The sequence below is a fragment of the Pleurodeles waltl genome, chromosome 4_1 (genome assembly GCF_031143425.1).
Source record: "Pleurodeles waltl isolate 20211129_DDA chromosome 4_1, aPleWal1.hap1.20221129, whole genome shotgun sequence".
NCBI lineage: Eukaryota > Metazoa > Chordata > Amphibia > Caudata > Salamandridae > Pleurodeles > Pleurodeles waltl.
The window spans coordinates 587,421,821-587,435,471 of NC_090442.1; the positions used below are offsets into that span (position 1 = coordinate 587,421,821).

General features: G+C 42.4%; 1 protein-coding gene across 2 annotated transcripts in view; it reads left to right on the forward strand.

Annotated features, from left to right (window-relative positions):
• Nucleotides 1-661: 661 nt before the first annotated feature.
• Nucleotides 662-13,651, forward strand: part of APPL2 (adaptor protein, phosphotyrosine interacting with PH domain and leucine zipper 2) — a 512,959-nt gene continuing 499,969 nt past the window's right edge. The window contains exon 1 of one of the 2 annotated variants that reach the window (XM_069228970.1): nucleotides 662-1,021. In XM_069228970.1, coding sequence (XP_069085071.1) covers nucleotides 968-1,021 — 54 coding nt within the window. In that variant the 5' untranslated portion in view covers nucleotides 662-967. The remainder of the gene's footprint in view (nucleotides 1,022-13,651) is intronic. The other variant, XM_069228971.1, reaches the window with a different exon arrangement.

A 13,651-nucleotide genomic window follows, 5' to 3' on the forward strand; every position in this document is an offset into this window, starting at 1 on the left:
GGTCGCAGGAGGAGCTAGACCCTTGCTGAAAAGGGGTATTAGTTTAGGGGCTGTGAGGAGGTGCTCCTTGGAGCTGAAGTGACTGGAATGGAATGACAAAACAATCTGGCGACAATGATGTTTATGCTTGTTATGTTCGTAAACTACATTGTTTAATCATCTTGTGTGAATAAAGGGCGGCCGTTTTGCCACCTCCAAAGACTAATGTGTTGCCACAAGGGAAGGTTGGGAGCATGTTACCGGACTGGGAGCTCGTGGGGCACTCGCCCACCTCGGAGGGGTTTGATTGTCATTAAAGACCACACATGCTCGTGGGAAGGTGGTATGAGGCTCACTGCTGCAACTTGTGAAAACCTCTGGTCTGCTTGAAAGACACCTAATCCAATGGAACATGGTTAAGTGAATTAGCGAAATGCTTTAAATAACACGTTCTTTATTAGTCGCAGCTTTTTGTAACATTTATAAATAACACATCGACTCTCTGATAAATATTCTACTCCTGCGGTGAAAAACAGCTTCACCGGCTGGGATACTTATATTGCGAGACAAAAGCGAAAGAAGAGTTGCAAGGGAGTATCCTCGCAGTGTGTGGGAACGACTGATCCCGATTGGTTGGGAATTGGAGATGTCCGTTGTCTTCTGGGGACTGTAGTTTTTTATTTGTTGTGTGTGTTTTTCTTTTCGTTTTGCAGCTGTTTGTCCCTCTTAGTGAAGTATCCTACTAATACAGAGGTAGCTGGCAAGTATGAAAGGAACAAGTATTCATAAGTAACCGAATACTGGGTGATTGACGCCAGTGCGAGCAGAGTTTTATGGAAGGACCGGTTAAACAGGAAAAGTGAGTCTCAGCAGCTCTCTGCTGCAGACTAGAGAACGATTTGAGCAGCGTCAAAACAATACGTGTCAGTGGAGCTGGAGGAGAGACTCGGCGTGAATTATTCAGCAGCCTCTGAAGCTCCAGTCCAACATGCCGGCCGTGGACAGACTGCTGCTGGAAGAGGCTTTACAGGACAGCCCGCAGGTATCTGAACCCCCCTTTCCCACCCCATAAGTGTGTAACAGGTTCAGTAGTAGGCAGGGCTTCCCGCAGGGCCCTAACCGGGCCTTTACAACGCTCCTCCCACACTGGAGCCTCAGCAGGACAGTTCAAAGATACACCCCACCCTAGGGCCACCTTATATTAACAAACGGGCATATTAAATAGTTTTTCAAACTGCAGATAACCAAGCCATTCTCCTCTCAGCCACGGAGGCAGCTGTCTGTGAAGGCTCCCCAACACTTCTCTTTTCGCCTTCCTCTCCCAAACCCCACAGAACTACCGAGCGCTACCTTTGTCACAGGTGCTCGAGGGCCTTGGGGGGGGAGTATATTTTAATATGGAAGCCCGTTTTTGCTGTCTTCGACATCTCCATACGACTGCGGTAGGCAGGAACACAAAGCGAGACTTTGTTGGGGGGCGGGGGGTACGTTGGTACTCTTTCCACTCTCTTCTGAGAGTCGCCTTCAAGAGCACACTGAAGCGAAACTGTGTACCTCTAGCCAGAGAAGTGCACGCATGGAGACACAGAGACAAACATAGTTACTACGGGGGGGGGGGGGGGGGGGGGTAGGGAAGACCCCTGGTGCGCATTTCCGCAGTCCTGCTGTGTAGTCGCCCCACACATTTTTTTTTTTTTTTATATATATAAATACTTTCACGTCCGAAAGATGGCCTCCCCAACAGTTGGCTACTCCTACATTGTATGTGGGCTGACGTGGACCGCGGGGAATGAAAATGCTTTGTTTTTCAGGTCACTTGTGGGGTGGGGGTGAGGTGACTCCGTCCAGCCACAACCTTTTTTCCATCCTCTGAGAGCAGTCGCATCCCCTGCTGGAGTTCAACGAATAGTAGCTAAACTATAAACATTTGTATTATGCCGCAGAATTGCTTCACCTTTTTTCGCTAGGGAGTTATCAGCCCTACTGCCCGACGAAAAGGAAACGCTGCAAGTTGGCCAGCCTTGCATCTATTCACTTCTTGTGTGGGCGGACTGTGTTTGGATGCTCCCTTTCTATCTCAAAGAGGGATATCTAAACAGCCGCGGCTGGTTCACACTTACCGGAAGTATTTATATTTGTTCATTTTCAGATCACTAAGAACTCGCCAGTCATCTTGAGGATTTGGGGAGGCTGGGAATGACATATTTTGGTGAGGGGAAGGCCTTTTTAGACCAACTTTGGATTTTATTATGCATTTTCTGCTAATTCTGGCCAGCTGGGTGCCAAACAGAATTTAATTATACACCAAACGTTAGTAACAAAAGACTATTGAACTATGTCTTGCCTGGGGCTAAAAAAAAACCTTAAGTTGATACTAAGTAGTGAGAAACAGTGTCAGAGGTCGAGGTAGGGAGGGAAGAGGTTAATTGGTTTTGCTATGAAAATAGGTAAAAATATAGTAGATGTTCACTTATCCAGGAAACCCTGGGCAATTGCTAACTTTGCACTGGGGCATTACTTAGTCAGTGACATTCAGGGGGTACGAATCTCACATTTCCCAATTAAAAAGCAGTGAGCTGCAGGTTGATGGATTGCAATGACTAATGTTCGTGATAGATTGTTTCCAGGTGGAACCAGGTCAGTACGGATTTGCATTTGGTGGACATCTATCTGGAAGGCCCAGTGGTAAAAAAAAAAACCCAGTGTGTTGAAATGCCTCTGGTTAGAACATGTGCCAATCTTCACCCCATCACTTTTTGGGTGCTTGATTACTAATAGTTTGCCTGGACACCTGTAACTGGCACGGATTTCCAAGTCTACCAGTGCCAATGTTTGTGAATTAAAAAAAAACAGTACATTTGCACCCATTCAAGGAGTATTGCTAAGGGAGCTGACTTGCAACTTTTTTAGGTAAACCAGTCCCTGAATGGAACATGTTGAAACCTCTCGGTGAAGTGAGAACCACAAGTAAAACCAACACAAACATAGCAGACCTGACTCAGGGCCACCAGACCCAACTACCAAACTGAGAATGCATTTGAAGGGTGTTCACTCCCTCTCAAGCTGTGCCTCTGCTCATCCTAATTGGGCCGGGCAGTTCTCCCTCGGCACTCATGACTTTGGTCATGTACAACAAAACGGCCTGCAGTCCCTGCCCTGCGATCATGTATTTTCACTGCTCACACGTTTTTATGTCTCTTCCCCAAGAAGCTGTGATGGTAGAGTTGTTAACCAAGTGCATGTGGGCAGGGCTCCATGTTTGTACTTCTCGCCTTTTACTAATCATTTTATTAAGCGACTGGCGGCCCCTTGTACTAAGCCAGAGTCCCAGATAGAGGAGGGCTCACAGGCAAATTATTAGGGCAAGTCGAGCCAGAGCCAAACATGGGTCTGACTTACTTCAAGAGTCCATGCAAGAGCCATGCCATGAAAATGTTTGGCATGTTTATTGTGCAAAAGACATAATATAAAATTATGAAACAATATCAAAAAAATTAAAAAAGTGCATTTCTTTAACACATGGAAGTGTTTGGCTATAATACATCAGATGATATCACTGCATAGACAGACATTTCTTAAAGGTGATCGTTTTTAGAAACATTCATGGGTTCCCCCAGCGACAGTGCTATTAGTGAACAAAGTGGCAAGCCAGTAGTCAGATAAACTCTAAACATGACCTAGATTCTTATTACAGATGGAACAGCATTGTAGTCTATTAAATCAAACATAAGAGGTGCTTGTACAGCGCACATTCTAAAATTGCTTTCATATATGATAATTAAAAAAAAAGAGATCCTGTGAAATAAAATATTTGACGAGGGTGACACAGTTTATACACGGAGGCAAGCAAGTATTGATTCCACTCTATCTGGTTTCACATTTTGAAATTCATCCTCCAGATGGGCATCTCTCTCTCTTTCTTTCACCTGTTTACATCAAAGGTTACTGTTTTGTCTTTCATTCTTAGCTAATGACACAAGAAAAACTAACAGAGAGAGAGAGCAGACCTGACTCGGGAGCGCCTCCCAACTAACACAGCAACAGTGTATTTATTTGGAAGGTGTCACACACCAAAGCCCGCCCCCTGCCAAAGCAAGTCCCTGACTTTGCACCATGCCTTAAACCGTCCCTATTAGATCAAATTGAACTAACAAACTAAACGCTGGGTAGGTATAGAAGACCAGGTTTGTTAGTGTGATGTGAGAACTAAGAAGACAATCACACTTGATGGCTAAGGTTATATGGTGTGCAATGAGTTTATTTGTATTTTTAATTTCTTTTTAATTGGGGTGTGTGATTGAGCAGTACACCCAGCAAGAGGGATTTTTAAATAATGAATTCACCTCAGTGGTAGGGGTTTGGCACATTTCATCAAATATATGTCCCATCTTTCAGATGTTGTGGAAATTTTGCTAGCCTCCCAAATTAACTTTTGTTGTAAAGCTCTGCTTCCACCCTTGAGATTTGGTAGCATTACATCAAAAACTTAAATAAGCAGTGGCAATGTCAGCGGTCCCTCCTAATCGTAATTTTTTGGCTCCCATACACCCTTTCCCACCCTAACCACCCGTTGGCAATGCGCCATCCTCCATCTTGAAATATGGAGCAATTCTTCCGAAGGACCCCATTCTCCTCACCCTACTTTCCTAACCTGTATTCCTCACAGAGGTTACTCAAGCCGAGATCAAATCTGGCAACTCATTTTACTCCTTAATCTCCTAATGCCCCATCCTATCCCTCATACCCTTTCTAACTTCTCATTCTTCTTTTAATTCTTTTCTTTCCACTTCCTCAAAACCAAAACTCTCAACTTTTCGATTCACTGCTAATTTTTAGGTCAAGCCTAGGCAGCATGGATGCACTGTTTCTCGACTTGCTGTAATCTACTTCAGTTGGCTTTCACCACGTTCATCACACACCCATCACTTTCATAAATTCTTTGACTTGCCTTTCATAATTTCTTTGGTTTGTCTGGAAAATGCTTTAGGTTATTTCCGCCTTGAGGCTGTTTTGTTACTGCCTTGGAGACTGACCCTGTTACATGGATTATTGCACAATCGGCCACATGCCTTACTGTCGGCTCACTACTTTTTTCTTTTGCCTCTGCTTCACGCTCCTGGGGGTATGTTGTTTCTTCCTCTGGCATCTTGCTGTTTCTTTGTGGTGTCTGCACCTGACAAAGGCTGCAAGCTGGAGGGGGATTCTTTTTTATTTATTTATATAGCTCAAAGTCGACTTGAAGATTGGAGCACTTCACATGAGCACCGGTTAAATTGCAGCCCCATTCCTAAATTCTTCCAAAGTTTAGCAGTTTATAAATATACAAACTGGTGCCTTTTAAATAGAATAAACACAAGGGAGACCTCTCCATGCCTCTGTCCCGGCACAGCAGGAAAGCAGATACTACGATATTCATTGCATTCGGTAAACTCGCCCCATAATGCTTTGCGGGGCATTCCTTTTGCAACACATTTTTGCCCATAACTCAGCCTGTGGTAGTCCTAGGACCATGGTACCACCACCAAAATGTTCAGCACACACTGCTCTTTCTGTCCAGCTCATCTTCAGGGCCTCCACACTAGGTTAGTAGGGACCCCAAAATCATAACATCTCCCACCATTCAATGTCTTTTTAAGCTCTCTCATGGTTGGAGCTTTTGCTTTACAGCTGGGCGTCGTTTGTGTTCTAAGGGCCTTGTTTAATATAATATTTCAGCAAGCCTGCTAGGCCTGAAAATATGTAATGCACTATGCCCTTTTGGACCTGAATGCATGGTTGCACTGCAATGCTCTCTGTTCTTTTCTTTTCATCTGTTTATGCATGACTAGGGGCTGACTTTATGGTTACATGACCATGTTTCTTCCAAATGCTATTGACTATACCAATGCATGGTTACTCTCTCTCACTCCCGGATGTACACCCTTCTCTTCTAAATTTCCTCACACTTAAACAAGCTTCTCTCTGGCAGTCAAACTATACAAAGATGCACTCATCCTTAATATTTATTTAGAGCGTCTGTCCATTACTGAAACATGGCTCATTAAGGATGCTGTTCCAATTGAATGGAAAGGTATTTCCATAGGACAAATACCATTCAGAGGAATTACATTTACAAGACATGGAAGGTTTGTGTGATAAATGATGATGTATGGTAAACAGTAGTATAGGTGAAACAGGATAAGAATTATTCACAAGGTAGGAGGCTCAGGTTACAGGTAGAAGATGTTTTGAAGGTAACAGAAAGTCCCCACTATTAGCAGCATCCTTGCTGCTCAGCCCACACATTCCAACTGATGCTCATTCAAACCATGCACACAGCAGCATTCTGTTACCTCACAGTCACATTGGCTGAGCAGCAGGGGGACATATAACTACATGGCATAGAAATGAGGCTACCACAGGTTTATTGTTGTGTGGAAGTTTTGGTGGACTGGAGTGTGTGTGTGGGGAGGGGAATGTAATCCGAGAAGAGTGCATCTTCCCAAACATCCAGTGTGGTTTTATTGGGTGCATTCAAATATGTGGTAAATGGCCTGTCTGCCTTGGGTTTGCATATCAAATCCAAGATTGTTCTTCCTACAATAGCTTTAACCAAATGTGTTGGGTGTTTGTCTGATTCCTGAAATGACCAGTCGGTCATAATCCAGAGTTTAACAGCTTTTTAATACAGAGAAGAATCTGAGAGGGTGAGGACCCTGCTAATTTAATTAAGCACACATTTTGTAGACACATCTAGGTCTAAGCTGCTGTCAAATAGTGTTATACCAAGGTCTTAAGTTCTTTTAAAAAAAAGTGCATGAAATGGGGGAAGGATTTTTGGCATGATGTTAATTTTAATTATCTTGATTCTCCCCATCTACAATAGAAAGAGGGGGCCTGTGCGTGAAAATAGTCTCATAGTGAGGAGAGTAGATGGGGGGTAGTTGTTTTTAAAGACATCTGCTTGGTTCAGTGTGATATGTATGCCCATATAGATTTTTGCTTGTCCATTTCAAGGGCATTTGAATAGCTAGTTCATTCATTTCCCCCTGGTTTTTAAGGTTTGTTGATATTTATTTAAAATCCAGCTACTGCTTCAAACTCCTTTAAATAATTTTGCAGCTGTATTAACAAAGTAGTTGGAGAAGTCAGGGAGAGCAAGATTCCATCTACAAATAAGGTAATTTTGTGTTCTTCTTGCTCAAAGGGCATTCCCTTTATTTCCCCATCCACTTAGATCCTCATTGCAAGTATCATTGCTGTTAACATAGAGCTAAGTGGGAAAGGGGAGCATCTGTGTTGTCCGTTGCTCAAGGTAAAAGTGCATTGAGTATCTCCTTTTTACATATCTTCTCAAAATTAGGGATCTGATAGCCTGCCATAGCCATCAAAATGAAGATGGGCCAAACCCAAACTTCGAATGGTACTCACTAGAAAGCAGCATGTCCACTTGTTTGCAAACTTTCTCCTTATCTATGGAGGCTCGTATTGCCATTTGATTTGCCTTCCTGACCAGGTGGAGTACCCCTCAGGTGTTGATCATGTGCCTCTCTGCCTTGCATAAAACCTGATCAGTGTAGGGACACATGGCTCCAGCATTGAGACTAAAATATTTGTGCCTATTTTGGCATCCATGTTTATATGAGGTACAATGTGTTATCTCCTTCTCCTTGCATTAAGGGGACAAGAGCTTCACCCATCATGGAGATGACTTGCCCAGCCTCGATTATGGAGTTGAAAAGTTTAGGTAGCTGATGTACTAATGCCAAAGCATATAGTTTGTAAAGGTTTATTACTCCATCTGGCCCTGGTCCCTTGTGTAACTTAAGTGTTTTAATGGATGTAGACACCTTACCCTCCATGATGGGGGCTTCAAAGTCTTCCCTTTGCTCCTCTTAGAGTTCTGTAAGGTTAACACAATGTAGGTGTTAATTGTCGTTCCTCTGAAAGCTGGTATAAAACCCAATGGGAAAGTTGTATTTCTCATCTTAAGTACCAGAACGTTGCCAGGTACAATCATATATAGCTCCTGTATAGTTTTGCTCTAAGATATGTTTACGTTGTTTAGCTAAGTGTGTGCTCGCTTACCTGATCATAGGTGGATCTTTTGAGGCTAAGTAGTGTAAGTTCCGCCTAGTTTGTAGCAATAGCATTCAGTTTGCCTCTCACGGGCATAAGCGTGCACTGGAGGATGTATGTTGGGTTCTCTTTAATGTTCCCTTGTGGTCTGTGCAAGTTCTTTTTTTAAGTAGTATGTTCTCCGTACGCCTTAGCTTTTTTTAATATTACCTAGTGTTCCAATAAATGTATCCCTAATAAATACAGTAAAGGCATTCCAAGTGCAAGCCATATAAGTATCCTCTGGTATGCTGAGTTGGAAATATTCAAGCACGTGCTCTTTTATTTCTGTTTTCAATACTGTAGCTCTAAGCACTGCCAGATGAGAAATCCATTGTCCGATGGAGTCAATCTTAAATCCTGTGTATCATATAATTAGGGTGTAAGGAAGTTGCCCACCACAGTGTAATCAATTCAAGTGTAGCTTCTCCAGGTATGTGAGAAGAATGTATAGTTTACTATCTACATTTGATGTTCTCAACAGGGGGCTTCAGTCACATAGCATTAAGTAGATTGTGCAGTTTTTTTCAAGAAAGCACCTGACTAGGAACCTGTGGTTCCTGAACTATCTAGGTGAGGCCTCCCACACTGAGTTACAATTGCCAGTGAGGTTTATTTTGACTGCTGCGAAGTACCCTAATGCATTAAGATATGAGATAAGGAAAGCATCCTCATCTGTATTTGGGACATATATTGTAGCTTTGCTTTATGTACCAGAAATGAAACCACCTGCATTCCTTGTCTACTTTGTGATCAATAGGTTTGAAATTGAAGGGCCAATGAAAGAACAATGCCAGTCCATTATATTTAGTTTTAGAATAAAAGTGGCACACTAGAGGATATGATGTGTTGATGCAGTGTTCTGAGTTTTTATTATATATAAACATTTGGAGAGACTGGTTTAACCTTCATATTGATTTGTGACGATTGTGGCGGGTGCTAGTGGAGAGGCCCAACGTTTAGATGTCTTTACTTTCTGAATGAGTTCCTTTCTGAGATGGTTGAGAACCGAGTGTTGTAGATCAGTAGTTCTTAACCTGGGGTTTGTGAACACCGGACTGTCTAAGACTCGGACTGTCTAAGACTCCTGAGGGGTCCCTGACTGATAAGAAAATGAAATATTATCAGACCAATGACGTATATATAAAGAAGTAAAATGTAAAACTGAACATTAAAAAACATCCCATAAATACAAATGAAGGAACTGGAAATTCAAGGCTAAAAAAAATCAGCTGGTACCTTGAGCTTGATTCATGAGAGCAGCATAGTACAACAAATAAAATATAGTGTGAACGGTGGGTGGCCTCCATTGAAACACAGGAAAAATGGGAGCATGTTGAAGCATTAAAAACATGCTGCTAAGTCTTTTAGAATTAAAATCTGAAATTATTTTAAGCTCTAACTTTCCTATTAAAATTTTGATTGTTCTGTATTTGTGAATTAAATAAAATATTTCATCATTTGTGAATTCGTTTGATGTATACTTGCTTCTGAATTGTATTGCTTTGAGGTTCAAGTTGTAGGATTGCTTAAACCTGAGTCTCCGGTTTCCAGTAATCATTTAGTGGGGGTTCACAGAACCGCTGGTGTAGATTAACATATATTTCTAAACCTTCCCTTTCAATAAACAAAAATAACTTTGCCTATAATAATGAAAGACGGATTTTCAAACAAACAAAAACTGACCAAGCTAACCAGTGCAGTAGGTGGATATGTGGGGACTTGCATTCGGAGTATCATCACTGCAGTCCAAACTTGCCTGGGCCACTGTGTTACACTGCAGGTGGCAATCCGCTAGGGAAAGCCCTAAGCGCCTATGTCTGAGTGCGCAGTGGTATTCTCCCACTAGCTCCGTAGCATTGGGGGCCTAGCAAAACTAGTTTTCCTCTTTCCCCTTTCCCATCAGTATTCACATCTGACCCATCCCATTACCTCTGTTTTCTCCTTTGAGAATGATAGAATTCCAGGAATGTTAATGGGTCAACATGACAAGGCAATGAAATCAACATTTTAGGTTTTTGGACAAACAGGACTTGCTTGAAAAGTTTAATTTTCATTTTCTTATGAGCTCTAGTTTTTTCTCTTCTCATCGCTTCTATGCTCTTGTCTTCTTCCACGGTTAGTGATGCACTATTTTGCTTCTCTGACATTTTTTTTATATACTTTCAATTTAAAGTACAATAAAATTGACTGTGAAAAATGTAGCAAAGATATTGACATTACTGATGGGATATATGTGTGTGTGTCTATATATATATATATATGTATATATATTACATTATTTAACACAACTCAGTAGCTTAAATGTGACACTTAAATATTCATATGTGTGTGTAGGGGTGTGTGTGTGTATGTATATGTGCGTGTATATATATTACTGAAATTCTTCCTCCCGCACCACTCTTCACCCATATGAACATACAACAATTCAGGGTCAGTTTGAAAAGATGGACAGCACAGCCAGATCGGTAAACAACACCTTCATTGTTTATTTCTTTTAATCCATCGTGCCAGAGGTGCAAGTCTGACGACGAGGTTCGGCTGGAACCCTCAACTGGCCATAGAGTTAGTTTAAGTGCACTGTTAGGCAATGTCTAAAGACTGCAAATGTATTCTCTGAAGTGCTGTCAGATGTACGCCATTTTTCTTTCTCCACGGATCCTCTGATAGCAGCCCATAGCCAATCCTGCCCGTATTCACAGATTTCAAAATTTAATTGCCCTAACGGTAAAGTTCCAGTGCTTTTCAGAACTGCCCGATAAACTCACATTGAAAAAATATATGTATTGTCCGAATGACCTTCTATGCATCATTTACAGTATTACTGCCATTCATTAGAAAGCACCCGCCTCATCCTTAAATATCACATTCTATTCATTAACTTCTGTAACTCACTGATCATTTTTTAAAAACATTTTATATCCATTTACCACAATCTTTACTGGGATTAGAAGCCTATTCACAATATTGGGTGTCATTCTTGTATTAAATCAAGCACATAATACGACTGCTGTCATAATTCTAAAATGAGGGCATAAAACCCAAAAGTGAATGCACAGAAGCAATCCAATATTTTCTTCTATAAAGTGTGACATTTCAAGTTTGCCAATTTTAGTCCCTAACATTTTTCAATGTTATAAAAGGCTGCATCATCTAATTTTAATCTTCCATTGATCTTCCATGGGTGACTCTATGAATAATATCCGACATGTCAACTGCAGAACATTTCCTATGCAAACAACGATTGCTCCTGAAGCTGTAAAGATTTAGAATACCTTATGCATAACTTTTGCATCCTCATTATTCAAGTATAAAGTGCATGTAGTTATCTACCTTAAAGTACAAAGGCAGGTACCTCCTACTAAGAGCATCCTAAGAAATTGGATTTCCCACTAAAGTGTCCCATACGTACTCCCTTATGGATTTCCTGCTAAAGTGTCCTGTGCCTGCTGCCATATCAAATGTCAAGGTTGAGGTGTCTTGCACATGCAGCCATCTCAATTACAGTACTGAAGCTGGCATCTCCACTAAAAAGATTTCCCACAAAATGAGAGCTGTCAAACAGAAATCTTGCCTGCATTTCAAATATCTGCAGTTGAATCACCTAGAAAGACACAGCAAAGTATCTTGTGCTTACAGTCAGCTTAATCAAAGTGCTAAGGCATATGTCCTGAGATCAAATTTCTCACTGAAATGTCCTGTGCAAACTGACATTGGTATATTTACACCCTCAAATCCATGGTACTGAGGCATCTATCCTAAGATTGAATCGTTTGTTAATATTCAAGTCAGCATGCACAAGACACTTTAATACACCCTCAGGTTGTATTATAATTGAATTGTTTTGTGTCGTCCGCCAGCTTCATAAATAATACTACAGCAGACATCATAATTTGCTAAAGTATCATGTGCATGCTACAATTAAAGTTGCATTCTATTAATGCACAGGTGAAACATTGAAAATATATTTCGAAAATAACCCCAAATGCTGCAAATTCGGCTGGGGTATGCTCTATATATCAGTGTTAACTAAGGTGCTCAAACTCTATAACTGCCTGAACCTCTGCCAGCAGTATACATTCCCTCAGACAAAGTGTGTTCACTCCAAATCTCAACGTGACCTGGAACCAGGGCTGGACAGCTCTGGTGCAGAGTGAATAGGGCAGCTGGGCTTTGTGTGCAAAAGTGCTCCTTGCAGTGAGGGTAAACCAGCTGGCAGGTGCATAATCAGGGCAGCTGCGCAACTCACCAAGTGGGTCTCTGTGATGCTGGTGTTCCTCAACGGCTGCTTGGTCCTGGTGCAGTGAGAAACCCTACTGGACATGCTTGGGTGCAGGACATCTGGTACCCTGAGGGTTGGTGTTGCCCGGGTCTGGTGGGTCCTGCTGTTGTTAAACTTGGTGGGGGAAGAGTCCTGCTCCTCCATATCATGAGTACCTCCTCCTGGTCATCTGTGGTGTCGATCGGGGCCTGGAAGCTGCAAAGCGGTGGACCGGACTCTGCTTTTTGGTGCCTGTGTGTTGCAGGGAAGTAGCTCCTCCACTTCCAGGGAGATTGTCAGTGGTTTTAAAGTGCTGGCAGGCTACCCAAGGCTTTTGGTATTTCTCCAGCTTGCAGGACAAGTCACTCTGTAGCGATTGCGAGAGAGGTGCGGGCAAGCAGGGTTACGCACCAAAATGTCTACAGCTCTTCTGCTGTTTTTGCAGGTAGTGGCCCTTCTTTCCCTTCTTCTCTAGATCTGTGAAATCTGAGTTCTTGGGTTTAGAGGTGCCACCTAAATACTCAATTTAGGGGCATTACAAGGAGTGCCAGGCAGCAGCCAATGGGTTGCCTACCTTTAGGGTGACTACACTCTCTATATGATCACTTCCGTTGGGAAGTGGGCAAAACCCTGACCCTAAAATACTAATTCCATCCAAAACAAGATGGAGGAATTTGCCAAGTGGTGTCCACATCAGCTGCTCCACCTTAGTGGTCAGACTGGCATGGGGGGGGGGGACACCTCCTAATCTTACTAGTTTTCCAAGGTTGTCTTGCTGCCAAAAAGTGGGGTCAGGACAGGGGGTTGGTCACCTCTGCCGTATGGAGAGACCTGGGTCGCATTACAAAGGTGGCTTTGTCTTTGAAGCTTCCCATCCGGGAATGTCCATCCTGCATGGAAGAGCTGGTAACACCTTTGCCCAGAGCAGGCTTTTGAGTTCCTAGCCTTCGAGAGCGCTGGCTCTCACCTCAGGAGGTTAGAAATCTGTCTAGGGTGGTGGCTGTACTGGTTTAGACCAGTCAGTTAACACACTAGCAATCGGGTAGGTTTCCACGGGGCAACTCTAAGGTGCCCTCTGAGTGCACATATTAATAAATCCATCACTGAATTCAGTGAGGGTTTATTAATACGAGATGTTTGATACCAAACATCCCTAGTTTCAGTGAAGCCATCATGAAGCTGGGGAACTCGTAATGACCAGTGTCCAGCAGATGTATACAAAATGGCTTCGCTGTTCACTTACTATATCTAAGAATTGACAAAGACATATTAGGGACATATTTACTCGTGCAGCTATAGCCTCACATATGATAT